We start from the raw sequence: 27,703 nt of genomic DNA, 5'->3' as shown, positions 1-27,703 counted from the left end.
TGAATGACAGAGACTTAACGTTGACGTTATCTATTAAATCAATTTTGTGTTTAAAAAACGATTACGCAAAGCTTACTTGTAGCATAAACTTGTAATTCAACGTCAATAAAAAAACTTTGATTCCCATACATAACGTTAACCGTACTACCAAGAAGACAAACGAATATTCCCTTTATGACATCACAATGGACTCTTCTTCCACCATTATCTGTGACAAAGGAGGGTGTGGTCACATGACGATGTCGTCATAAGGCAACATGGCGGAAGTGAAGCTTGTTGTGATCGTTTCAGTGATTGTTTTGGTGTCTGTTTTGCCCTCATTCGCCTCTTCTTGGAGATCATCGCAGCGTAAAGTAAGAGATAAAGTTTGTTGCTATAACCACGCTAAGTTATAGTCGGTATAGGCTTTCATAGCACATGTAACGAGTCGCTATAAACCATTAACGACGTACAGTTTTGTGTACTAGTAATCTCAGCTACGCTACGCCTGTGTACTATAAAACATTCAGCTTCTTGCCTTGCGTAAACCATTATCAAGGACGTTGACCTCCCTTTGTAAACAAACTTCCTAGCTAAAATAGCTGGACACATCCCCTCTTAATTGAACGACCATGGTTTGAAGATAATTGGCACCATTGGGGTATGTGACTATGTGCATAAAGATACAGCACAATTGACGAAATCTGTGTCCTGTCTGATTTGTAAATTATAACAAAATGGTCGGCTTCCATGTTACCTTCAAACCAAGTACTACAAACCAGTACGTCGTAACTTTTAGAAGATCACTACTAGTAGTGTCTTACTGTCACTGTCAGCATGCACAATGCACCAGTGAGTTTTTCAAATCGACGTTTTTGTTTTTTTCTGCAAGTTCGAAAGAAACTGACTCCGGATTCTAATTCGTATGCAGGGTAGATAGACCTTGTTGATAATGATCTGGCTGGGAATTTTGAGCTTATATGTTTTGTTAGCTTTTTTCATCCCGAAGTCAGAACTTCGGTAGTTTTGGTTCTCAGATTTGGATCTATCAGCAGAAAATGAAACAAAATTATCAAGGTGTTATAAAATCAATGTTAATTGCAGACAACAATACACATAAGAGATCAAGGACCAGATACAGAATTCATTGTTATTTTCTCTACCATATCGTGTGTGTATTAGGTCAGCCCATTGTTGGTGGAGGAGCAGATAATATGGCTCGCCGGTGGAGGCCAGGGTGGCGTGAGTTCGTACCGTATCCCACTGCTGTCCCGTACTCCGAGGGGGCACCTCGTCGCCGTGTGTGAAGCCAGGAAGTACAACAGCGGCGATGCTGGGGAAAAATTTCTGGCCATCCGCAGGTCAGAGGACAAAGGTGAAAAGACAAATTTATTTTTTTGCATTGAATACCAACCTCATCATGTAACACACCAGGTTTGTACTGAATAGTAACTACATGTGTCCAAGCTGAACATCTGGTTATTATTTGTTCCACTTGCACCGGAAAGAACACCCACAATTATCGATATGTATGGTGGGCTCTTACATGTGCTTAAGGTTTGGTTATCCTTAAGTACATGAGACCTCTATTTTATGATTATCTTACAGGTATGACATGGCAGCCACTAGGATATGTGTTAGATGATGGAACCTACTTCGACGGTATTGGACTGGGCTCCATCCTCGTAGACGATGAAACTGCGACCATGTTTATCTTCTACTCTCACTGTCCTCACTTTGACAAGTGTACGTTTTCTACAACGTACGTGGTGAACAGTACAGACGATGGGAAGACCTGGGGACAGCCTGTCAACATCACAGGCATGATCAGGATGCATGGCAGGGAGTTTGAGACGGGACCAGGGTTTGGAATACAGGTAATTTTGGGGGGATTGAAGACAGGATTGTGTAATTGAATCTGTGAAAATGAAGCTATGATGTGACTTTAAAGCATAGATAAGAATTTTTGTTGCTTAATGCTACAGAAACAAGAAATCTGTCAGCTTTACTTTCAGCTTGCAAAAGTGCATGTTCCAGATATGATACTTTCTGTTTTGTTTCTTTTCTTCATGCAAGTCTATCTGTTGTCTTTGTCCTTGCACTCTTACAAGGAATACTGTGTAGACTGCACTGTTTGGGGCTAAGGTGCCAGGACTTTTGAAAACATACAAATAAAAGATGTTGTATTTAATACAATCTATATAAAGGCCAGTTTGACAGTAAAGGTTGGAGCTTGGAAAAAGTTTGTGAAGATTTGAAAAATAAGCCGAAAGGTCATGAAATTTGCTGATCAGAAAGGAAAGAAATTATGATTTCTGACCTTAACTGCTGAAAACACTGTAGTCTCATAACCTGTCCTTACTCCATGTTTGATTTCCAGAAAAAGCATGCACCCTACCAAGGTCGTTTGGTCACATGTGGCCATTCCAGTCCACTAAACAGGATGATCACTTGTGCCTTCAGTGATGACCACGGCAAAACCTGGGCAGCAGGACAGGCCCTTCTGTCTCTTCCCCTTACCGGCCGACATAAACTTGGAGACTTTGTTCCAGGGGAGTCTGAGGTAGATATCACATTGCACGTTCATTCTTCTCTTTCTAGAAAAAGTACCCGCCATATAAAGGTCGCCTTTTTACCTGTGGACACGGCACCCTACCGGCAGATGGTGTTTTCTGCATAGCGAGTGATGACCACGGGAAAACTTGGAAGAGTGTCTCGGCCATGATGGGCATTCCTTACAATCAGGGAAAAAAGACGGGCGATTTTGATCCAGATGAGAGCCAGGTATGGACTTTACTTGTCATTGTTCTTAGTAGAAGTTAGAGCCACACAAGGGAGACTTGTGTTGTCAATGAAGGTTAGATATGCAGGTAATAAGATACACCAAAAAGCAATTACTCAAGGAACTAGATATGATTTTGGAAACGGTCAGACGTTTCAGACAGTTATCTGGTGTCTTTCGTCAGTGACTCTGGAGAAATCTTGTTGGAGAGAATTTTTATATCCTAGCTGTGAATTGATATGCAAAAGAGATCTACTAGAGTATTAAATTGGAGAACAGGTTGGGATCTGGCCCAAATCATATCCAGTTGATTGAGTAACTTCTTTTTGGTGAGACTTGTGTCCTGTTGGCATTTCTCACTAAGTAAATGATTGCATCTCTTCAACTATTCAACATGTTTTCATTCTTTTCCCCCAGCTAGTAGAACTTCCTGACGGATCCATAGTGATCAACGCTAGGAACCAGTACCACTACCACTGCCGCTGCCGTATCGTGTTCCGTAGTTTTGATGGCGGAGAGACGTTCCCCCTGCAGCACCTGTACTTTGATGAGACCCTGGTGGACTCGGCAGTGGCTGCAGGGCTGTACTACCATGATGGAGTCATGTTCTTCAGCAACCCTGCCAACGACAAGTCAAGTAAGTCTGTTTGTTGGTAGGAATTTGTAGTGCTTGAAATCTGCATAGCATAATGATTTTAAACTCTATTTCTGTGCACAAATGGTTTTCTGTAAACAAACTTTTTTATCAGTCCTCTGTTGCTTAAGTTGAAATAACCCAAATGAAATTGTGTCATCATCAAGTTTCAAACATGCATCTTCTTTAAATGTCAGTCTTTCATATTCGTGGCACACCAGGGCATACCTTGACTTATTGAGACATGGGAGCTACAGAATGATACATATAACATACTTCACATAATAGGCATGCACATTTTTTGTACCAGGGGAGGATATGACTCTACGTTGGAGCTATGACAATGGTACGACCTGGGCTGGATCGTACCAAGTCTGGCCTGCAGCTGCAGCCTACTCCACCCTCATGATGCTGCACACAGACGCTGAGGACAGCAGATTCATCTATCTTCTGTACGAGAAGGGACAGAAAAATGCTTACTCCACCATTTCTCTGGCAAAAATTAGTTTATATGGAGAGCTATGATTAATGCTGTCTTCTCACCATTGTTAGGGTGAGAATATGGTATCTGGTGATGTATTTATCTTATGGTGTATTTTCCTCATAACTTTTTTTGAGGGAGAATCAAGCTTTTGTATATGTTGACACGTAACAAAAATGTGATAAAAAAGCAATGAGCAAAGTACATGACTGTACATATACACAACATTGAATGTAACTGAATTTGTTGGATGGATGAACGTGTTACATACATAATCATGTGGCTAAGACGACCAAATTCTTCAAGAATAACTTCTACAATTCAAAGCCATTTTTATAAGTATTTATGACTGTGTAAGAGCAATTGTCTCAGGTTTTGTTTCTTTATACTACAAAATGTACATGTAGTATTCATGTATTTTTATAATCATTATTCATTATATCCTTTTGGAGTAGTCGTGGATGGTCACATACAGTATCAGTAATCATACATTTTACTTTAAAATGTACAAATATGTATGTGCTAATGCAGTATTTAAAAAATGTTTGCCTTACTCAATGGAGGACCAAGGCGTTTGACTAGGAAACTTTTATACAACATATCTATTCTAACCGTTATGTAGGAAGTGCACTTATGATGCCAACGCTGCTGCTGATGTAAAAATGAGTGAGTTGTGTTAACTCCTTCCAAAATAGATGTGACTGGACAAAAAGTAAAACCTTGCAGCTTATTCTTGTATATGACATCCTTACTCAGTCTTGTCATGTTTGTTGCAGGGCTAGATAAGGTAGCTATGGTATTGTGGTTTGTGAACTTAATGATAAAGACATGACAACGACCAACGTAAACTTGAAAATTTGTATTGCTCTTTTTATGTATTAAGCACTGTAAGAAGCTCCTTGGCAAGCTATACAAATTTTGGTGTCAAATGCCACCCATATATACGTATAGGCTAATGTTCAATCTCTTTGTACATGAATATACAGTTGAGTACTTGGATTATTTCAATCTCATTAATTCTTATATATGAAACAAATCAATAAGATAAATACTTCTTTGGTAGGTACAGACTCCTGTACAACTGGCCCCACAAATTGATCTAAGTACAACTATTGCACTTTCTGATTTACATTAAGACCTGACAATTCTTCAATTATGGCTACATAGAAATTAAACATCAATATTCTTAGCATAGTACCAATGACAGTACATTACAGATGTATGTACATTGCCCATGTGTCTTTGGCAATCTTATGGCACACTATGTTGTTCTAGACATAGAGAACACAATGGCAAGTAAAAACAAGCCCACATGAAGCAATTTTCATGGCTCATCAGTACTTAATGTATGTATGTACATACATAAACCATGTATACATACATAATGAAGGTTGCATCCCTCTATTAGAATGTAAAAATACATGGCAATTATCTTTGCTAAATGGACCATATGCATAGGTTTGAGACTGATCACATCAGGCCAAACATTCACAGGCTGAAAACAAGTCAGCAGTCTGGGTTTTATGTTACCGGTGAAATATGCAGAATGTAAGGCAGAATCTCAGGAACACAAGGTAAAAGAGGTCTGTTGTGTAATAATTGTTATTCAGTAACTACTTGCACTGAACATATTACACATTCACTGAATACTTCAACATGATATGCAATAAAAACCTGAATATGGACATCAGTTTATTTTCCCCAAGTTTCCTCATAGGTTTCCATACAAACTAATCTTCACCAGGGAGATGCTTTCTGCTGAACTGTTGACTCCTTTCTCATACAGCAGGTACAGATGTTGTTGGTCGTCCACGTCGTTTGTGGGCAGCATCATGAGAGTGGAGTAGGCCGCAGCTTTGTCCCAGATGGGTAATGCACCAGGCCACGTCGTCCCGTTGTCGTAACTCCACCTCAGCATCATGTTGGAACCTGGGAGGAAAATGGCATAAATACACAGTTCAGTATTTGGGAGAAAACCTAAGAGAAGAAACTGATTGAAGACACCATGTCTACATATATCCACAGCACTTTTTATCATGTTAAAGCAGAAACAGCCAATTCTCACCTAAACAGAAACTAAATTTGCCAATAATTACTAACATTTCAGATTTCAGACTAAATTTCAGACTAAATGTCCATAATTGCTCCATTCCACAGCAAATATACCTTTTTGTAAGAACATCTCAAAAGGGCAATTGTTCATTTTTGTATCTTCCATGCCTTGTACATAAGAACAGCTACTTATGACGAACAGTATTGCTAGCATTATTGCTAAAGCCCATATGATTATGAGTAGACATTTACAATGGATCTCACTAGCTGTGTTTCTGAAGTAAACAAAAACAGCTACTTATGATGGACCTCACTAGCTGTGTTACTGACTTCATTAGCTGTGTTACTGAAGTACACAAGAACAGATACTTACGATGGACCTCACTAGCTGTGTTACTGAAGTTAACAAGTCAGAACATATACTTACGATGGACCTCACTAGCTGTATTGCTGAAGTTAACAAGTCAGAACATATACATACGATGGACCTCACTAGCTGTATTGCTGAAGTTAACAAGTCAGAACATATACTTACGATGGACCTCACTAGCTGTATTGCTGAAGTACTTGACCCCGTTGCTGTAGTAAGCCCCAGCGGTCATTGCTGGATCAATCAGAGTCTCATCGAAGTACAGATGCTCCAGGGGGAATGTTTCCCCTCCATCGTAACTCCTCATGATGATGCGGCAGTGACAGTGGTACAGGTACTGGTTCCTGGCGTTGACTATGATAGATCCATCTGGGAGCTCCACAGGCTAAGGGGAATGTATGAACAGGGTCTTAATCATATACATGTACTGTGCAATTAGCTGGACTGAGATGCAAATCATCAGTGGATTCTTATGTTACAACAATCTTGGGAGACAAATCCATATACAAGGAAAGGAAAATTGTTCAAAATTGAATAGAAAGATGGAAAAAGAATATTGTTACAGCATTTGATTCAACTACTGGAGATATACAGAAAACAAGGCCCAGTTCCCTAAAGGTAAAAATGTAATACATGTAACTGGGACAGCAAAGAGGGAAAGATGGGAGGGTCGTGTTTTGTGCCCTGGGTTGTGGAGGTGTGTACCTGGTTTTCATCTGGGTCAAAGTCCCCCCTTTTCTTGGCCTGCAGGTAGGGAATACTCTTCATGACACCGCCGTACCTCCAGTGGGCACCGTGGTCATCGCTTATCAAGCAAAACACACCGTCCCCGGCCAACGTGCCATGGCCGCACGTCAGCAGCCTGCCCTTGTGGGGTGCATACCTTTTCTGCAGGGAGGGAAGAATGTAAGACAAAATGTTTAAAGGCATGTACCTGAGGTTCCCCTGGACAGAAGTCTCCCATCTTCTTGTGCTGACCGTAGGGTATACTCTTGACTGCGTCATACTAAATCCAGTTTTTGCCATGATTGTCGCTGACTAGACATGATATGGCGTTCATGTTCAGTGTGGAGTGCCCACATGTAAACAGCCTCCCCTTGTGAGGCGCATACTTTTTCTATGAAAGTTACAGAAGGGACAGTCAGAGGAGCATGTGGTTGACACAACAAGAATGCTTTCAAATTAGCTTAGTAATAGAAGCAAGAATGCTTGAGCTCCTACTGTACAAACCCAGTGCCAAATCGATCATTGTTGAAGAACAGGAAAGGCACTGACATCTTGCCATGAAAGACCACATGCATAATATTCAATGAAGAAGAATTGTATCTTTTTCTTCTTAAAAACAGTTTGTAGAATCCAACATTTTTATAATTGTTTCAACCTTGCTGACATCTGAGTGATAAATTTTTAGGTAAATGACAGAGATGTTTAGAGAAATTAAAGGTAAACATGAGAGTGCTCAGAACACAAGGTTCTGCCAAAAAAGGGTTGTCTTCTGCCACCCACCTGTAGCCCATAGCCAGGCCCTGGTGCAAACATCATGGTACCGATCTCCTGTGAGATGTTCCTGGGACGACTCCACGACTTGCCTTCGTCCCTACTGCTCACCATGTAGGTGGTAGACACCTCACACTTGACATAGTGGGCACAGTGGGTGTAGAAGATGAAGACCTCGCTGGTGATTTCATCCACCAGGATGGTGCCCAGGTTCATGCCATCCTGGAAGGTGCCATCATTCAGGACATAGTCCATCTCCGACCAAGTGAAACCTGCAAGACATGAGGAAAAAAATACAAATAGGAACTTTCTAATTGGCTGTTTGGGCTTATAAGTAATAGTTTTTTTTCCTCCTTTATCATCAGACATGACACATTGTATGGTTAATATAAATAGCCATCGTTATTGAGTATTTTATCATATCATTCATATACAAATAGATGTAGGCTTTTGTGTGTCAGGAAGAGAATTGAAATAATTTACTGATGGGATCCAAATAAACAACTGTTACTACAAAACCACCCTGACCTTTGTCCTCTGACCTCCTGATGGCCATGAACTTTGGCCCTGAGTCCCCTCCGCTGTACTGCCTGGCCTCCACCACGGTGATGAGGTTTCCCTTGGGAGTGCCCACCATGATGGGGATCCTGGAGGATCAGGGAACAGGGTTCAGGTGTACTATTGTAACTCGAGTATAGCATAGATTGAATAAATGCAGCTCACAAATAGTAGTTGGAGTTTCTGATGAATAATAATATATATTAGAACTTAGAACCCAAACCAGGGGTCTAGCCAGCGTCCGTTTTTCCGTCAATTGACGGAAATTTGCTGCGTCTGACGGAAAAATTTTAAAACCAATCCGTCAACCTTGACGGACAAAAATCCTTGGTGGAAGCTACAGGCGGCTTGGGGACGCCGTCCATGGCCGTAAAAACCACACACCGTTTGTTTTGCTATTGTTATGATTGTTGACAATGTGTGTCGGCGCCCTTTCGCATACGATAATCTCATTAAAACCCGTTTTTCAAGGTCTCAGTTCAGTCCTTCTAATTAATTTTCGCGGTTTTCACGACGATTGTAATTGGCTGACGGAAAAAAATTTTGAGCTGGCTAAAGCCCTGACCCAAACCCACCTAAAAGTTTCACTATGATCTGTTCTTAACATTATATGTTATAGAATACTAAAATTGGAATTGGACTATCAACAGTGTGGGACCTGTGCTTTGGACTATAGGATTGTCTCTACAAAAGTGTCACAAAACCGAATTCAAATTGCATATACATTTGTATATGACATACAAATACAATTTGTATGTCTGCTGCAATTTAGTAAAAAGAGTCTAATTTTGTTCAAGCTTAAACATACTGGTGATAAGATACAGAAGACAGTTACTGAGGCAACAGGATAGATTTTAGAAATGGTCAGATGTTTCAGGTAGCACATGCTAGACAAGATCTGTATCCAAAGCAGGTGCAGAAGGTAGTAGATTAGAAGTCTAACTGTTTCAAGTTGCTTAAGTATCTGTTCTCTGGCATACGATTCTACATGCTGCATTTATGTCCCTCTTGGTCTTGAATAAACAACAGAGTTTCCTTTGCTCGTTACTTGCAGGCAACTGTCACCTGATATGTTTAATACTTATAAAAATACTAGTTTTACTGAACACACCTGTATGTATGGACCTCTCCCCATGTGCCACCCACATACAGAAGTTGTTCTTCTACGATAAGAGGTGAAACCTGGAAGAGAGAAGAACAAAAGACATTTTTCCACACGAATTGAACACATCAAACAGATCAATTCATTGTGTTTGCCAGTCGATATTACTGCTCCCTGGGGAATACAGTGCACCTGTTGTTTAGTCAGTTGTTTCTGAATCGCTGTGAACATTTCTTTAAAACAACAATTTGAGCATCCCAAGTAAATGTTGTGGACACGAAAATTCCAAAGTGAATAACACTGTAAAAGGTTCTATTAGTCTAAAAAAATTGTAAACATTACGTTACACAACCGAGAACTCGTTTGACTGCACCGTTATGTCAACAAAGACAATGCATTGTTATCCCAACACCAAGAGTTAAGGAAGTTCCAGAACAGTTGAAGTGATATAGCCTATAATGTGTCAGTTGTAACTTAAGTAAAGAACAGGCATAGAATTGTCCTTCAGATCGCCAGGAACACAAGAGTTTGTGTTAGCGTTACACGGCACAAATGGACTGACATCTGACTTAGTCGACGACGGAAGGTTAGAAAACAGTTATGACAGTAAGTGTGGCGCTTATATCTAACAAATTTTCACCACAGAGAACAGCAAATACCCTGTAACTGTGTTCTTACCGGCTTAGGTTGTTGGCTGCTCCCATGTTGGCACAAACCGAGGAGAAAGACGGACAATACTGCAACAAAACTACTTCCGTCCGCCATGTTTTCGTCTTATGACAACATATCATGTGATTCTGCTAGGGCTATGCCACTGAATGGGAGGGGACAGCGAAAAGTCAATATATTTCAGTCCGAAAAGTGGTAACGTTAACGTTGCATATTCTACCACGGATATGTTCACCTTTGAATAATCTACGCTTCTTTTAGTTTTACTGGTGATGATAACCAAACGTGCACTGGTAACGTTCGATACGTTTAGCTTCATTACTAACGTACTAACAATATTGTAACGTACGAGAGTCATGTTTGTTTTACTCGGACAAAAGTGGCTCAAGATCGATTCTATGTTTCGTTCTCATGCATTCTTTCCCCATTGATCTAAGTTTTGCAGTGTTTGAACGTTAGATCTCAGTTTAAAGTGAGTCAATAAGTGACAGTCACTTATAGATCTCATGTAAAAGTCTGGGGCAAGTAAACAAGCATTAACTTCACATCAATATTCATAACGTTATATCCTGACTCTGCGGGATATTATTGACAAGAAACGAGCGAACAGCAAACATTTGTGAACGAACAACAGTAAAGAAAGCCTTTATTGGTCGGCACATGTGCATAGTTTTAAGACCACCTTACATAGCAGAATGATACTTGTAACCCTACATTTACATGTAGCCCTAAAGGCCCCCTCTCACTTGACGTGCGGCACGCTTGCGGCATTGCTGCGTTCGAAAACGCAGATGTACCGCCACGGAACCTAGAGGTGCCGCAAGCAAACCTAGAGGTGCCGCAAGCAAACCTAGAAGTGCCGCAAGCAAGCGCGACGTTTTTTAAAAAGTTTAAAAATAACGCAAGTGGCAAGATGCCGCAACAGTGCCGCAACAGTGCCTCAACAGTGCCGCAACAGTGCCGCAACGGTGCCCCAACGGTGCCGCCACCATGCCCCAAACAGTATCAAGGATATATTTTGCCTATTTTACACCAAGAATCAAAAGTAAACACCATTTTATCACCGAAAAACTATTTTAGATGCATTTCTAATAATTTTACAGCGGTTTTCGATCCAGTTAAAACACTGCGAATTCCAGAAAACTTACCTTGTATCCGTATTCAGAGTTAACTTAAAAATACATCTTTTGATTTATTTAATGGAAAGTAGGTCAGTATTTTATACTTGAAAACAAAAAATAAGTAACTGGTTTATCGATTAACCTACGGATGTAGAGATAAAGGTTATCGTACAACGTTCAAAAAGAAATTATTTATGTTGGATGATAACGAGTTTGCGTTTGCGTTATAACGTTACAAGCTAATCATTGCTGGTAGCCTGCCACCGATAAAATACAAAATTGCAGTCATTCAGACCCATGGGCCATATTTTTCTCACTTTTTACAAATATGATAGACTTAGACATCAATAGGCTGGTAAGCCATCCGCCGACAATGAAAATACTCAGCGTCATACAAAAAAAGTATGAAATATCAAACATTTTCATTTTAGAAATTTGCAAAATTGGTGAATAAACATATAAACATACATAATTACACATAACGTTACATGGTGCAAAACGTACACATCGAGTGAAATCTGGTATATATTTCGTGTCCGTTCATTTGGGTCATTTCCTTTACTGTAAAAGTCTTTCAAGGTTATTTATAGCATATGTACCATATAATTCATTATCATAAGGGAAATCTTTTCATTATAAATCTCATTTTCGGGCATTCTCATCATTTTACGGTGATTTTTCATAAATTGACAACGCTGCAATTGTCAATAACGTGTTCATTTAGTCTAGAAACGCAACAGTGCCGCACGTCAGTGTGAGTGCAAGACAAAATCGGCGAAATTAACACAACAGTGCCGCAGTGAACGAACGCAGCAATGCCGCAAGCGTGCCGCACGTCTAGTGAGAGGGGGCCTTAACGTATTGTTTTGCGCATATGATCGCGTTTTTTTTCTGGACAATTTGTACTATACCCTGGGTACAGTTCTCTTTCTTGATAAAGCAAGCAATTTTTCTAGTCACCGGCTTAGCCTTTACAAGACACAAAAGTTTCAGTGACGTGTAACAATCGTAACGTTACATGTATGCCTGGAGACCATATGCGCGGGGCCTGTCCTTGGTGCTGACTGCACTTTCGAGTCCACGCAACATTAATTAGGAACCACCAAGACAGTCAAACGTTGAACCGTGTTGTCAATCATTACTATTAGCTCACAAAGGCAATGGGATTTGCAGGCTATTCTGTGTTTCGCAAGAAACTTAACACTGGCCCGTAAAAGGTTAATTTACTCTGTTCATGGCTTTTGTGTAAGAAAAACAAAATCAGTAGTAACCTATCAACATCAGTGACGTGAAAGAGCCACTTTCTGACGTAATTTTCTAATTGTGATGTCACAAGATGAAGGGGCAGAGCAAAGAACCGCTTCAGGTAACCACGATCAAGCTATGCGCCACATGGAAACCCAGAGTGAGCGTCTCCAGTTCTGGAATACCTCCTAGCAACGCCAAAAACAAGATGGCGAACGTCTTCACCCGTAGGAGTTGCCTGCCCCGCAACATCACCTTCACAGACTACGGACCCGTCAACACCCAGCCCCGCTACATCCCCAGGAAACTCTCGCCCACCCGCCTGCACAACCCCCACCCCGTGGGGCTGGTGTACCAGAGCCCTTACAACAGGGACAACCATGTAAGTACAGGCATGGGTATCTTTATCAAACTTATCATCTTAGAATAGGATGAAAAAATTGACAGTAGAAAGCGTAGAAATAGCATGAAGTTAAGTACAATTATCTCTTAATTCATTGGCACAGACACAGTGGTACATAGTTTACATGACAACGCTACATGTAGCGTTAACGTTAACATGCTTACAATTTTCGTCACATTTCCCCATGTGACGGAAAAGACATTCCCTTTTAATGCTCAGTAACATGCAGTTCTAAGAACACCAAGCGTTCCTGCATGTTCTTTTCGCATGAAAAGAGAACATTGCTATGGACCCATGCCATCTCATGGAGTTAGCTTCAAATATATGGTTTACAGGACACATTCTCCTACGCAGAGGGAGCACAGTCGTCTCGAAACTCCTTGTGGACAAGGGGCAGTTTGCCCTTGGCAATTGGATGTCACTGCGCAGGAGAATGACAGGGACATCATTTTGTTTTAATAATTTTACAACCGAATACAATGTCCCTGTATCAATCATGTTCTTTCTCCCATATTCTTCCTTAGACATTTGGAATCTGGGAACCGGACCTTTCACTGTGTAGAAGCCGCTTCCCTGATATGTTCAGACATCTAGGTAAAATCTTCATTTCATATTTAACGTTATCTGTTGTTGTTTTTTGTCCAAGTAAACCTTCCCGCACACACTTTTCGAGCGCTGAACTCACAATGATATACGTGGACGAGACTTATAAAACAACCCCGGAAATGACATGTCTGTGAACAACCGAAGGGAAATGCTAAAGTTAGTCTTGTTCTTAAAGCTTCTCCCACGCCCGGTACCTAGCCTTATCACCATAAACTTGTTTTGTACATGCACCAGGCTCCAGTAACACACGCTCTTTCGGTCTCCTTTCCAGGTCTGACAAATTTCTCTACCGAACGCAACCACCAGTTCTCTGTGCCCAAGTTTGAAAAAGGTGATACTCGCGTTGCATAATTATTACCTCCATGAAATGTCATGGAGGTTATATTTTACCCCGCGTTTGTCTGTCTGTGTGTCTGTCTGTGTGTAAACAAGATAACTCAAGAACGGCTGGGTGGATTGGTTTCATACTTACTATGTTGGTAGGGTGTGATGAAAGCTGGAAATGATTAGATTTTGGGCCCCCTAGCGGCTCCCCTTGGTACTGCAGCGCAACTTCCGGTTTTGCTATCTTGGTGTTCTGAACATGCTATGGTCACGATTTTTTAGTAATAGATAGCTCTTGTGCTCAGGAAGAAGTGACATAAGTTTGGGCCCCCTAGCGTCTAGTTTTAGGATAGCAGGGGCATTTTTGTCAAAAACTTCTGACGAGGATAACTCAGGAAGGGAACAACGGATTTTCATGATTTTTGGTATGTAGGTACCTTGGACAATGTTGTACAAGATGGAATACTAATTATGCAAAATAGGAGCAAATTTGCATAATTAATGACAACATTCAATCATAGCAGTTTTTTCTATGTATCTCTTGTCTTGGACGTGATATGGTCTTGAACTTTAAGTGGTAGATAGCTTTCAGTGTCATGACAAAGTGGAGCAAGTTTCAGTCCCCTAACATTTAATTTAGGAACTACAGGGGCGTTTTTGTCAAGACATTCCAAAGAGGATAACTGCAGAAAGGATTGACGGATTGGCATCATATTAGGCATGCGGGTACCTTAGGCAAAGATGTTCATAATGATATACATTTTATGCAAATGAGGACTTAATTTGCATAATTAATGAGGAAATTGTATAATTCCATTGTTTTCAATAACTGGACTTCAATAAATGTAACACATGTTTATTATGATAGGTGGAATATAAGCAGATACTAAATATGGTAATGAGGAACTTATTTGCATAATTTATGTAAAAATTGCAAAACCGCTTTATGATTAATAATGGGAATTCTATAATTGTGACATGTGTACGTTTGTCAATGATGAACAACACCATGCATAGATTATGTTAATGTCTTAGTCATTTGCATGAAATTTACAAAAGCTCTAAATTTTCATGGAGGTATGAGGTCGCCGAACTCTAGTTATTAATCATAATTGCTAACACTCCACGAGATAACATAACTCCAATTATAATTTGTTAGTCGAAAAGTGTTAATCCTTTGCAGTGCAGTTTGAAAAAGGGAGGGTAGCTACGATTTTGGAAAACTTAATTTATTGAACTGATTGAGTGTTCTTGGGTGTTCTTGGTTTGTTTAACGAAAACGACTGATAACGCGATACGACACATTCTCTTGATAATCGCATCAAATTCAGGCGGCGCCCCGGTCATCAACCGCTCCCTGGACTCCACGTACCGGCAGACGTTCCAGTGGCCGCCCACGCTTGATCCCAGGTTCAAGGCCTGGGAGAAGGCAACCCGCTTCGGTAACAGGCCCAACGACGGCCCGGTCAGAGGTGTAGGTGGGTAGCCTGATGCTGAGTACCATCCTCCGTAGTGACCGCTGGCTCACTACTTTCGTTTGCTAACCACGGTTGGCAAGGGAAAGTAGTGAGCCAGCGGTCACTACGGAGGATGGTACTCAGGCTAGTAGGTGGGTGCCTTTCTGTGAAATGTTGACGGGATTCTCACCATTAACACAACGTTGACATTGTCCATCTGGACTGGTTACACTGCAAACGTAGCTGTTGTGATACCCCGAATGGCCGACTCATATATAAATTAAGAACTCTGCAACAGACCTGAGTCATTTACAGATGTGCCCTATGTGGCAAACTCGTGTGACGAAGGCAAGTCATTCTCGTGTGGGACTGTTTAGCCGCATCCGACGCTGTAGGGCTGATATCAATTAGGATTTTACCATGGTCAATATTGACCAAAGGAGGCCATATATAGATACACTCAGATATCTTCAGCTTAGTAATGTATTGTACTACGTTAGTTATCCGAGATGTACATTTTTTTTTTTGTATACGGTCATACGTCTGCGGCCGAAGGAAGGGTGTGTAGGTTGCTTCTTTTCTCTCCGTTTAGGTGTGTGATAAGTACGCCTTAGTATTGATATGAGTTAGTGTCACCATATAATGTAACACCGGCCGGATACATTTTCATTTCCTTCCCCAGTCCCCAGGATGGGGTTGCCGCCCATTGCGACCAAGATCACGTTACAGAGCAGGCCCCCTTCCCGAGTGGCATCCCGGACCGGTGCTACGTCTCCCAAGAAGTGCCCGAAGACACCAACACCAAAGTCTCCAACAAAACCACCCCCACCGTCTGCAAAGGCATCCACAGAAAATACAACACAGTAGTATACCAGCACACTGTCTTCACTTGAATAAACATGCCCCATATGATCACCATTTTGCGTCAAATGTTGTATTCTTGAGCAGAAAGCAGAATGCTCACCTGACATAACGTTACAAATCTACCTGGGGTAACGCCAGGAAAAGGTTGATAAGTGTTGTGGACACAACCATGTACTTTAACAGGGGTGGTATGATAGGATCGCATTTCAGCACCAAGTACAGGAGCACTTACTGTTGCAGGACTGGAGTGATAAGATAGTAGTACTTCCTGGACTAAGGACATGGCCATGTACTATAGCAGGGACGGTAAGATAGAGCATTTTGGACTAAGGACATGACCATGAACTATATCCTACCATACATAAATAGGATTATGTTAAGGACCAAGGACAGGTCCACGTTTGGGGCACTACCATCATGTAAGTTCAAAGGATGGATCACAGTTCATCACCATGGACCAAACCATTAATTAAAACAGAGGAAGGGTATGGTGTTCTTCAGCACCAAGGACAGGACCAGATACTATCAGGACTTGGATTAGATTTCAATGCACACAACCAAGTGATGTTACTGTAAACTTGATGGTAGGATAGGGTCACATTTCAGGAGGACAGGTCCATGCTCTGGATTAGAACCTTGTACATGTACTTTCGAAGGGTGGATCCCATTTCATTGCCATTGACAAAACCATTTAATGCAAGAGGGTAGGTGTTCTTCAGCACCAAGGACAGGAACATGCACTAGCAGGAGTGGAAGGGCTGGATAACATTCAAATGGATATATCAAACCGTGTGCTGTACTGCATACAGAATGGTTGGATGGGTTACATTTCAGAAGCATGGACAGGACCATGTTTTGGCAATATAACCATACTCATGTACTTTTAGTTGATACATTCTCCTACGCAGAGGGGACCAAAGTCATTGGCATTGAAAAACTCCTCTTACTCTAGAGGAGTTTGCAACGACCCCTCTGCGTAGGAGAATAAGTAGATGTGACAGAAACAGAAACACACTAAGGACTTGCATATAACATTATGAATGGCTTTTATTGTAAAATTTACAAATAACATTAGGCAACACCTTCTGTAGACGTAAAAGGCGAAACATGTCAGCACAGCGTGGTTTGGCTTTTACACAATTTCATATCCTATCTCTTTACAGGGAGTCCATAGAAATCCCTTATTTACAAAACATTACAGAACAGAAATATATACACAAGAACAAGGGATGAGCAATACACAAATGTTGAAAATAGAGGGTAATATTCTATAATAACAATAAAAAATGTAGGAAACATAAAGGAATCTAGAAAGAAATTTGGCACTTAGTGCTTAAGAATTGCTATGCTATATTCTATCTAAACAGATAAAACTGTGGTTGCAAACAGATATGATACATATATGACAATGTTGGCCACCTTAGCCATTTTATAGAAAGTATCTACCCATAAATTACATAAATTACTTTTCTTGTCTCTCATTTCACATGAATATATCATACTGTTGTCCAATAGACTTTGTACTGGTAGTTGCTTTTGGTCTGTAATCTAAACAGAAAATCTCCCACCAAATTTAGGTAAAAACTCATAGATTTGATTTCATTTTTTGACTACAGAAAAGTGGCAAGATTGACTGTAGTTTGGACGTATATCACATATCAAATATTGTTTTGTCACTGTAGAACAGAACTGCTATCAGAACTTATCTAAAGCTTACTTTTCCCTATCTTTCAATAACATACAAACCATGATACATGGGATGAAAGACACTGTGACAGAAAACAAATACACTCAGTCAAGATATCTACACTGCCTATAGGTTCTCTGCTATCTACATGTATGAACACTTTTGATTCACAGTTCATAAAGGCTTTACCTACAGTACAAATGAATGTACACACAGACAGTACAGATGCATACCTAATGCAATGGCAACAAGTTATTCTACATACTGTGTAACACATCTTTACTTGCATAAGTGTTATGAATACCATTTGCTATGGTGTCCAAATTTGTTAACTAGTCTTAAGAATACCTTTATCACAGCCAGAGGATAATTGTTTGAAGGGAACATCCCTTAGCTAACTGTTCCTATGGAAATACATGTACGATAACCTGGGATGTAACACAAGATGTGATTGGCCAACTGTGGTAGCACAATGTATTCCAGAAGGTCACGTGGGAACTAGCAAGAGCACACTCCTTTTAATGCAGGTTTAGACTAACTTTGTTAATCTCCTGTACACAGTGCATGCACATAAAAATATGAATGCATGTACTCGCACTATGCACTTTAGAATTGATCTTTCAGATCACTTGAAAGAACTACAAACAGTGCAGCCAGTAACTTCCACTGAAACATTATGTACTACTTGTATTGTTCCCAAAGACTGTGCTCCTGCTTGGAAGAGTGTTTCTTGTCTCAAGTTTGCTTCTCCTGTCCTTTGATTTTCCTGTCTTGAACATTTCCACACACTAGCTACAGTGATATCTACAACATGGAAGACAAAGTATACTTCTTTGTTCACGTCCTCTCATCTTCAACAAAGAATGTCATGGCACTCTCTAAAGTTCCTACTTCAAAAACTCATTCTGTCACTGCTGCATGTGAAAAGCAGCTTCTGTATCAACTCCAGGTCTCAAATTGTGGCTGTTTCCCTTTCGTTTCTTTTGTTTATTCTGTTACTCTTGAGCCTACTCCACTTGCCCAAAGAATATCACAGCTTACTTACAATCATTTACAACAATTTACACTATTCCTTTCTTCTATCTGCCCTGCCTAAAAGGCCATCCTTTCAATCAAAATCAAGACATTTAATCTCAGAGTGTGAGGAAGCAAATGCCAGCATTTTATAATCCTTGCCACACAGATGTTTGTATAGAGAAAGGAACATCTCCCATTGTAGTTCAAATTCTGCATGTCGGTCCAGTGCTTACACATATATATACACATATATATATTGGAGCCTCTACCCAGACATATGTCGGGGAGTCTCTACACTGACATATACACCAGATTTGATATAAAGCATGTGGCCTTTGTCCAACCTTCATTGACGTACGCGGCCTTTGTTTGTAATGCCCCAAATGTTAACACTTTGGCCCTCAGAAAATAACATAATCTTACTATTAGGACAAGTGACCCTCACCTGCTCAAGTTTTCAGACTATAAAAACTTTCCAAAGAGGCCAGTTTTGTTGATGATTTTCGAAGCAGAAAAAGTGACCACACCACTAATGGTCTCTACCAAAGAAACCAGCAAACCAGCTTTCACATTCTCTCCTACACTGGTCCTTGCAAGAAATCAGGAGTCAGAGGGATGGTAGGAGGAACAAACTCAACCATTTCCAATTTGATTGGTTGCAGATCACTTGCCATGAGGTACACAAAACAGGTTGCCTCTGGCTGTGCAAATAAATTTCCATACAAAGACCTGTATGAAACAGCCACTGTATCTCTCTTTCTCTCTCTCTTTCTTGGCCTTCTAACCGCTTGCCTTTCAAATTCTTATTTGTAGGATAAGAAAGGCAATGGGAGACCATATCCCTGCTGTACATCATATATGACTTTATAAGAAGTTAGCCATATCAAGTGGTTCTCTTCTTGCAATGGCCTCAATATGACATTGTCCACTTGACTCCAATTTTAGCACTCTACTGAACTGACATTCATCCTTAGAAAAACATCAGCAGCACGTGCACACCCCTGTGTTTTAGTGTTACATCCCAAAGCACTGGTAAATATCAGCCATCTTTGGATGCTTCCATACCAGACACAGGGGTGTTTTTCGGTGGGAGTTACAAAGTGGTTGATGATACAATAAATATGAGATGAAATGGTTCGTAAATAAGATCTTAACAAGGAACGCTTCAACTGGAGGACTCTGCAGGGGGCGGCTCCTTTGGCTCGGGTTTCCGGCGGACGCCGCGAGGTTTGATCTCCAGCGACATCTGCCACAGAGCCTCCTCCGACAGGTACTCGTCAAAGTTGTTGAAGAATGTCTGGATCTTCTCATTTCTCTTGAAGTCGTAATGCCTGAGGGGAAGAAGTAAACTTATTTCACTCACGGACCTCAAGCATGGAGAAACATTTCATCTCATTTTTTACATTCGTACGTATTCTCTAGGAGCAAGTTTTGGAGACACTATTGCTACGCCGTACATTGGCCATGAGATACTGTGTAATTTTTTAAATCTATTTCTTAAAACTTTTAAGTAGATCATTGTTTTTAAATGTATATATGTATTGTCTTTGTGTATGGGCCTGAAATAAAAAAATAAACAAACAAACAAATTTTCTACAGCAAAATGAACAAGCAGCAATGATACGAAAAATTGTCCTTCCTTAACATACTAAGTGACCTGGTTTCTAAGTTGGAAAATAGTCACATTCTTTGCGGAACAAGTCACGGACAACAATGGTAAGTAGCACATGGTCATGTGCTGGTTCTTAAATGTCAATTGGTGCATCTTTCATATTTTTTTGAATATTGAAGAACCTTGACAATTGACTATTCACCAATCAATTTTGCTGTTGTTGAGATAGCAACAGCATGCCTCCGATTTTATGTCTAAAACTTGTAATGCCTTAGTTTCTGATTCGTATGAAACAGATGAAGTCCTATGCATTCCAGCAATAGAACAGAATCTGCTGAAAACTTACACTTGTTTGAACCTGCGCACATTGTCCAAGATGTTAAACTGCTGCCAACGCTTGGCAAAGTTGATGATCCCATCCTCCAGCATGTCAGGGTTGCCCAGGTGAACAAACGTGATGTCCTGTAGGATCAGCCCTCTGCAAAAACACAGAACATCACATTAGGGGTGTGTCAGTGAAGGTTAGACATTTAGGTAATAAGAAATACAATACAAAGCTAGTCAAGCAGCTGTTTTCATAACGGCCAGAGGATTCAGATGGTGCCAGCTATCTTGCATAGCTGACTGAAAAAAATTTTCAGTCCAAAAGGTATTTTGATCAGGTTTTTTTTTGTTTAATGCTGTTGGAGAGGATGCTGAATTTTAAGCTGTATCTTTACCATTCTAATTACAGAAGCAAAAGAGTAACCAAGAGCTTCTTGGAACAAACATAACAAGAAAATTTACAAGCTTACAGGTAAGGTATACAGGGTGGTTCTGCCTCTGCCAGGGCTGCCCGGTACGCACGGAATGACGAGGTGCTGTCTATCAGTGTGCAGTACTCTGCAAGACCCTGTGACAGGAAAAAAGATTGCAATGTCAAACAGTTGTACTGTACAACTTGTACATTATGTTTCATATATCGTAAATTTTGTATAGAGTATTTTTTTATGGTCCAGGACAATCTACCCCAATGACTAAAAACATAAGAAGTAGTAGAGGAAGCTTAATATTTGAAGTGCCTTTGACATTCCACCAGAGGAAATACTGCACTTACAATTTCACATAACCCCTTTGACCCTTTTCTAAACAGAACAATATTGTAAACCTTCAACCAACAAGTCTGATATTATTGATAATCAGCAGTGCTCAAGAATGTACATCAGAAGAAGTTCTCACGTCTGTGGTTTGTTTCTGCCACTCTAATCTCCGTATGGGTGCAGAGTCCAGTGCTGACAGGATAGCCAGGTACGAGTTGAAGTTGTTGAATCGGCGAAGATGCTGGAGGAAAATGGATACATTCAGTAAAGTTGTGATGGCACAGTGGTGTAACACCTTAATATGATGCATCAGCTTTGGATACTTTAGGTAATGTAGGACAGTATCAGCTATATGAACAAAGCTTTCAAATCTAATCATACTTTTTCAAAGAATACATTTACATTATTATTTTATAATTCTTTTTTCTAAATTTTTTCACCTGCGGCGATGGTGGTGACGATTTCTAAATTTCCCTATGTATTAGGCAGCATTAATAAGGAATTTGCTGCTTATACTATAGAGCTAACCTACTTAGGGTCACCTTAAGCAGTCCTTACAAATGCTGTTGAATAGTTGTTACCTTCATAATCTTTATGAATCTGTTGACCAGTTTCTCTCTGTCCTGGGCCTTGGGCTGTGTGAGGATACATGATCTGCACCTGGGGTAAGAGAAACAAATCTTCAACCTTCAAAACAAAGTATGTTGCAAAAATGACTAATGTGGCAATATAAAAAGATAGACATTCTGTTGACATGCTCTATAAATGTGGTAAGGTTCGGACTACTAACCAGTAAGACATCTTGTTGAAGTGCTCTGTGAATGTTGTAAGGTTCGGACTAAGCTCCTCAGACTGCTCCTTGGCCCAGGCCAGAATCTCAGGAATCTCGATCTTCTGGAAGGCCTCGGCATCCAGGAGAGTCATCTGTTCTGCTAACTCCTCTCCCTTAAAGTCAAACAAACTGGCACGCCTAGAAGAGACACGAGACAAGAAAAGATTACCTTTTCTGAAATAACTGTTGTACTTCTATTATGATCTTGTGATTTAGTAATGATCTGACCCCCCAAAAAAAACGTCAGATTTTTTTTTTCATCGACAATAGAAAAAGTTGGCAACACATGAAGGTAGTGGGTAGAAAATAGCTATCTATCAAAAGTGACATCTTTTTTTTAAGTACACTAAATACCAGCTAACATTTACCACAAGCTGATCAATATTTGTTTTAATAAAATTTAAAAAAACAACAAAACTTTTCACAGGTTTAAAGATTTTTGCACAAATACAAAAAAAGTGTATGACAAAAACATCATCCAGGGCTACACTTTTAAGCATGTTACAACTTACTTCACAGAGACACTGAGCGCTGACAGTGGAGAGAAATTGTTGTTGAGGGCCAGCTGTTTTCTCTGGTCACATTTGTTCAGCATCTTGTTCCGCAGTAGCTTAGCCAGAACCAGCTCCCCGTCACACAGCAGCTTGAACACCAGGTCCATCAGGATCTGGATTATCTCTTCTGTCAGCTCACCAATACTGGGCAAAAAAGGCAAACATCATCATCCATCAACTACCCCATGAAGTAGTACTGTAATCTAAATATTCAGAATGATAATGCAATCAAAATTTACGGACAGGGGATCAATAAAATCTGGTCTATGTTGAGGGTTGACACTCTTAACAGAATGTGTCAGTGGGAGAAATATTCAAGGCGCAAAAAAGTGGTCACACTGGACAGATTGTCTTAGATGTTTACAAGTACAGGTTTGACTACATAGTTATCACTCAACCACCCAGTGTAGCAGTGGTGTGAAATTTGAATACATGATTCTGTCAAACACCAACAACTTTCTAGATAAATCATGCAACCAATGCATGTTGCTTGTATTGCTAAAGAAGCATACAAGCTTTACAAGGATCTAGTTACTCACCACAGCTCATCCACCACTCTGACCAACAAGAAGAAGGCATTCCGACTGGCTCTTTTTCTGGTGTTGTCGGACATGTGACGGAACTTGTTATATGTGGGAACAGTTAAGGAGAATATCTACAACTGTGTATGGAGACTCTATTCATCAAGGACTAATTTTGACAATAGACTTACATGTCTTTTAGTATTCTTCATCTTATTGGGAAAACAAACAGCTCCTTGAAAAAGCAACAATAAAAGTACAAGACTTGTACATGTATATGTACGGAACACCATATTTTGAACTAAGATGACAACACTTAGTGCACTAACCGTCTTGCACATTTTCAGTTTTTCAGTATCATGTAGCAAAATTTGTTAAAAGGATATCTGTAGAGCAGTTTGTCGATGAGGCTCTTGGGTGTGATGAAGGTTCTGTAGGTAGTCAGGAATGCTTCGTAGAACATCAAGTCTGGGGAAACACAGACCAAACATCATGAGGAACACAGGCAGAAATGGGACTCACTGAAAGACAGTCAACTCTGACTGTAGTGTAGTGTAATGGCACTAAACTGGGCTGCTAATGAAGAGTGGAAAATGGTACCAAACCAACAGACTAATACTAGTTTATTATGTGTAACAAGTGTTAGCAAATGATATCAAGGAAATCATACCTAATCATGTTTATGTCAATTTATTTGCTGGCATCTAAGTTTACAGAGCTAACACCACCATCATATAAAAATATCTAGTAATCAGTCAACTGGGTACTTATTTAAATCCTTATTTTTATCGCTTAAATATTAATAGTCTCACCATTTTTGTCAGCTCCAGTAGCGTGCACTATCAGCACATCCATGGAACCCCCCCTAAGGTCAGGTCCATCTTCTCCCTGAAGGAAAAATCATTAAAAAATCAGTACAACTCAAATCTAGTGGGAGGCAAAATGCAACTTAACAATACAAAGTGAGCTTAATAAAGAGATTACAACAACAGCAACAGAATATAACCATATACAAAAGCGGATAAGACGAAATTCAAATACAAAATGGTGTCTCATGCCTCAACATTCACCTAGTCTAGTCTAGTCTAGTAGTACTATCCATATCTGTAGACAGAAATAAATATGTACAAAATGCCCTGCTTAAGTGTACAATGAAAACAATGACAAGGCAGTGCAATAGACATTCTAACTTCACCAGGCATTGCAGTTGGTGTTGAGAACCCTTTGAATATGTCATGAACATTACGGTAGTGGTTACAAAGGCCTTCACACAAACAAAAAAAGCTGAAATGTGACCTAACATGCTAAGAGATGCTGTACACTAACAACCTTACAGTAACTAAATCAACAGCTTAACAGATTGTATGAATAAGCTTAGAACCTGATGAAAAGAATAGAGTTCCACCAAGTTTTACAAACCTATCTGGCACCACAGGCAAACACAGCAACTGAAAGTTCACACCATGAAGCCATAAACACTCCACACAGCGCAGGCACAAGCCAGGTGAAAACAAAGCACAGTCCTGCTATGAGTGGGAATGGTGGGTTGTACTAACTTTTGTTTTGGGCATCGTGTGGTATTTCCTGGGGTAACCCACCTCTTTCTTGAAAACTAACTTGTCAGACACATCCAAGGAGTCCAGTGTGTTGGGCTTGGCGGTGGTGTCTCCTTTGTCCTCCACCTCTTTAGGGGTGCCCGGTCTGTCTTCCAAACTGAAAAGACAAGGGTTAGGTGAGCCGAGCCACATGTAAAGCCTTGATGTCTGCTTAAATATGATTCAGTTTTTTATTGCTGATCTGATACATATCAACATGAAATGTGCCTAACAAACAGGATATTCTAGGTTCTGAATCACTTTCCTTTTCATATAATAGAACCCCCTACAATGTATATGTGGGAAGTTTTAGGATTATAGACATTTAAATTGTTCAAATTTCCTACAGAATATCATGATAATAGCAGCAGATAGGAGGCAAAAAAATGAGGTCACTTTTCTACAGAATATCATGGTAATTTTAGAAGATGGGGGCAAAAAAATGAGGTCACTTTTCTACAGAATATCATGGTAATTTTAGAAGATGGGGGCATAAAAATGAGGTCACTTTTTCTACAGAATATCATGGTAATTTTAGAAGATGGGGGCATAAAAATGAGGTCACTTTTTCTACAGAATATTATGGTAATTTTAGCAGATAGGAGGCCAAACAAGAAGGCCACTTTTGTCAGACAATGTACATTATGTAAATAGCTAGTAAGAAAGACAGCCCTGTACCTAGCACTTGTCGGAGAGGGTTCTATCAGACTGATGGACTTGTCTCTGGAAGGGGTCTCGTACATGGGCGGGGAGGGGAGGCCGTGTGACGTGTAGTGTCGTCTGTTATCCTTGTCCTGGAAAACAGGGGGAAAAGGAATCTGTAACTAAATCTGTAACTAAAAAATCCATTTGGAATGAAGCCCCCCTGCTATATGTACATACAGAAACCAATGATACTTCAGCAACATGCAAGAAACCAATAGTACTTCAATAACATGTACTTACTGTCTGTACTAAAATTTTGGCAATATCATATCACTTCTAGATATATACATGTATACTTACCACTTTTTTTCAGTTTGCATAAAGAAAACATGGAAAAGCAGACGTCTGGAGAAAACTTAACTACAAGTATTTTTTAGACCCCTGTATAGAGTGGCAAAGGCTAAAATGAGGTACACTTACTGTAAATGCAGAAATATCCGAGGTGGTTTTATGCATGTGGTTTTCGCGTTGCCAATTTACCGTGAACGTAAAACCACCGCGAACATTTTTCTATGGCAGTAAGAGCCTACAGTGCATGGTGCTACCCCGAACTTAAAACCACCGCGAACAGTCCTTTTCCCGCTACCGCGAAACTAAATCCCCGCGAACTTAAATGCATTTACAGTAGTACTTACTAAATGTTTTCTTTTCGGGGGGAGGGCTGGGGCTTCTACAGGTACGTTTCCGTTTCCAGCTTGTCCTTCCGGCGTTAAGTGGGAAAATCTGAAGATGTTTCCAGCGGAATTAAAACTTCCGGCGGGTTGCTCTGTGTTGTATTGCACATTGTCGTATGGCGAGGTCTCCATACAGGGACTCAGGTTATCATAAGGAGACATTTCAAGTCCATTGTAACCCAGGCCCTGATGGGCGGAGTAGAAGAAATTTGGGCTCGGCTCAGAGTAGTCCCCAAACATGTGGATGTATGCTTGAACTGTGGAGAGAGTAACCAAAATAGATAATGAGTTCAGTAAGTACTAGTAAACTGTTGTAGCTACAGTGTCTCTGCACAGTGCATATTTGACAGAGATCGAAATCCATGGTATGTTCCTTTATAAACTGCATCCCAATTACATTCAGATATAAAAATGCTTCAGGAAATAAGTATTTGTCAACATCTAAATAGAATGAAACATTACATGTCATTGTATAGTAGTTTGTCCTGGTTTGTTACTGGTCTGTCCTAGTACTTATATGTATAATACATACCATTTAGTTGGGCAGTTATTGTTATGAATGTACACAATAAAGCACAAAAGTGTTGTAGAGATAAAGAACTGGCTTGCACTTCACAAACACAGTAACTCTAACATCTACTTAAAAAGATATCCAGTATAGGGCAAAAACAGCACAAGAGCTTAGTATTCAATAGACAGCCTAGACTATTTGTATGTCTCACTAAAGCAAACATCTCCACACACTAGAAACTCTAGACTCCATGTTTTAAGCAAGCTGCACAACCTATACTCAAGGTGAATCAAACACATGAACCCCAACTTACTGTGCTTCTTTTTCATTGGTAGCGGTGGTGGAACATCTGGGTCAGGTGACCTGCTACCACACAGAGCATTCTGGGAAGGCATAGGCTGCAACGAGGCATGCTGGGAAAAACCACTCGTTTGAGCATGCGGACTACCAACGTGATGCGAGAACGGGCCGTCAGACCCCAAGAAACTGTCCTGTAACAAGTTATCGTAACTGCCATGCGGAGTTGTGTGCTTTCGCAATTTTTTCGGCAACTTTGGAGGAGAGTCTGCGGCCCCCATTGCACTGGCCGAAGTGTCAAGAGTGTTAGCGGGACTCCGGTCGCCAAACAGAGAGTCCTGACTGGCCATACTGCCTCGGTTAGTGGAAGCGGAGTCTGTGGAGTCACTGTCATGCAGACTGGAGCGGTTGGAGGTGTTACCGGGGGGGTCGGGGGAGGTGGCTTGCCCCGTCCCGTCCGAGCTGCTGGTCTCGC

At 40.5% G+C, this 27,703-nt stretch overlaps 4 protein-coding genes across 6 annotated transcripts in view; 2 read left to right on the top strand and 2 right to left on the bottom strand.

Annotated features, from left to right (window-relative positions):
- The first annotated feature begins 193 nt into the window (after positions 1–193).
- Positions 194–4,875, top strand: LOC118421333 (sialidase-1-like). 2 transcript variants are annotated; one of them, XM_035828585.1, is made up of 6 exons: positions 194–353; positions 1,162–1,354; positions 1,588–1,856; positions 2,360–2,542; positions 3,179–3,398; positions 3,706–4,875. In XM_035828585.1, the coding sequence occupies exons 1-6, from the start codon at positions 258–260 to the stop codon at positions 3,918–3,920; spliced, it is 1,176 nt and encodes a 391-aa protein (XP_035684478.1). In that variant the 5' UTR covers positions 194–257; the 3' UTR covers positions 3,921–4,875. The 2 variants fall into 2 exon arrangements, with proteins under 2 accessions (XP_035684478.1, XP_035684477.1); XM_035828584.1 differs by lacking the exon at positions 2,360–2,542 and adding an exon at positions 2,581–2,763 and having other exon boundaries at positions 195–353.
- LOC118421335 (sialidase-1-like) lies at positions 4,305–10,330 on the bottom strand. The gene is made up of 7 exons (XM_035828586.1): positions 10,134–10,330; positions 9,465–9,535; positions 8,324–8,442; positions 7,805–8,067; positions 7,004–7,186; positions 6,464–6,683; positions 4,305–5,805 (listed from the first exon to the last, which is right to left on the bottom strand). Exons 1-7 carry the CDS (start codon positions 10,218–10,220, stop codon positions 5,588–5,590), a joined length of 1,161 nt encoding a protein of 386 aa, XP_035684479.1. The 5' UTR covers positions 10,221–10,330; the 3' UTR covers positions 4,305–5,587.
- LOC118421343 lies at positions 9,909–16,198 on the top strand. 2 transcript variants are annotated; one of them, XM_035828598.1, is made up of 6 exons: positions 9,912–10,061; positions 12,582–12,872; positions 13,418–13,487; positions 13,771–13,830; positions 15,155–15,301; positions 15,963–16,198. In XM_035828598.1, the coding sequence occupies exons 1-6, from the start codon at positions 10,056–10,058 to the stop codon at positions 16,145–16,147; spliced, it is 759 nt and encodes a 252-aa protein (XP_035684491.1). In that variant the 5' UTR covers positions 9,912–10,055; the 3' UTR covers positions 16,148–16,198. The 2 variants fall into 2 exon arrangements, with proteins under 2 accessions (XP_035684492.1, XP_035684491.1); XM_035828599.1 differs by lacking the exon at positions 15,155–15,301 and having other exon boundaries at positions 9,909–10,061.
- A 975-nt stretch (positions 16,199–17,173) lies between these two features.
- Positions 17,174–27,703, bottom strand: part of LOC118421354 (rap guanine nucleotide exchange factor 1-like) — a gene marked incomplete in the record, with an annotated part of 24,555 nt that continues 14,025 nt past the window's right edge. Inside the window, 14 exon segments of the mRNA XM_035828614.1 lie at positions 17,174–20,179; positions 20,807–20,938; positions 21,255–21,352; positions 21,679–21,780; positions 22,121–22,199; positions 22,330–22,509; positions 22,884–23,069; positions 23,465–23,557; positions 23,833–23,914; positions 24,259–24,334; positions 25,003–25,159; positions 25,720–25,835; positions 26,382–26,677; positions 27,245–27,670. Coding sequence (XP_035684507.1) covers positions 20,014–20,179; positions 20,807–20,938; positions 21,255–21,352; positions 21,679–21,780; positions 22,121–22,199; positions 22,330–22,509; positions 22,884–23,069; positions 23,465–23,557; positions 23,833–23,914; positions 24,259–24,334; positions 25,003–25,159; positions 25,720–25,835; positions 26,382–26,677; positions 27,245–27,670 — 2,189 coding nt within the window.

The sequence above is a fragment of the Branchiostoma floridae genome, chromosome 8, assembly GCF_000003815.2.
Source record: "Branchiostoma floridae strain S238N-H82 chromosome 8, Bfl_VNyyK, whole genome shotgun sequence".
Lineage (NCBI taxonomy): Eukaryota > Metazoa > Chordata > Leptocardii > Amphioxiformes > Branchiostomatidae > Branchiostoma > Branchiostoma floridae.
This window is presented reverse-complemented; position numbering and strand designations above follow the sequence as displayed.

Coding starts and splice junctions, on each gene's coding strand:
- LOC118421343 (XM_035828598.1), top strand. Junction 13,488..13,770: donor TGATATGTTCAGACATCTAG/GTAAAATCTTCA, acceptor TCTCCTTTCCAG/GTCTGACAAATTTCTCTACC. Junction 13,831..15,154: donor TGTGCCCAAGTTTGAAAAAG/GTGATACTCGCG, acceptor CATCAAATTCAG/GCGGCGCCCCGGTCATCAAC.
- LOC118421335 (XM_035828586.1), bottom strand. CDS start 10,220: ATGGCGGACGGAAGTAGTTTTGTTGCAGTATTGTCCGTCTTTCTCCTC. Junction 8,068..8,323: donor CAGGAGGTCAGAGGACAAAG/GTCAGGGTGGTT, acceptor CATGTCTTGCAG/GTTTCACTTGGTCGGAGATG. Junction 6,684..7,003: donor TTGACCCAGATGAAAACCAG/GTACACACCTCC, acceptor CATTCCCCTTAG/CCTGTGGAGCTCCCAGATGG.
- LOC118421333 (XM_035828585.1), top strand. CDS start 258: ATGGCGGAAGTGAAGCTTGTTGTGATCGTTTCAGTGATTGTTTTGGTG. Junction 2,543..3,178: donor TTGTTCCAGGGGAGTCTGAG/GTAGATATCACA, acceptor CTTTTCCCCCAG/CTAGTAGAACTTCCTGACGG. Junction 3,399..3,705: donor CCCTGCCAACGACAAGTCAA/GTAAGTCTGTTT, acceptor TTTTTGTACCAG/GGGAGGATATGACTCTACGT.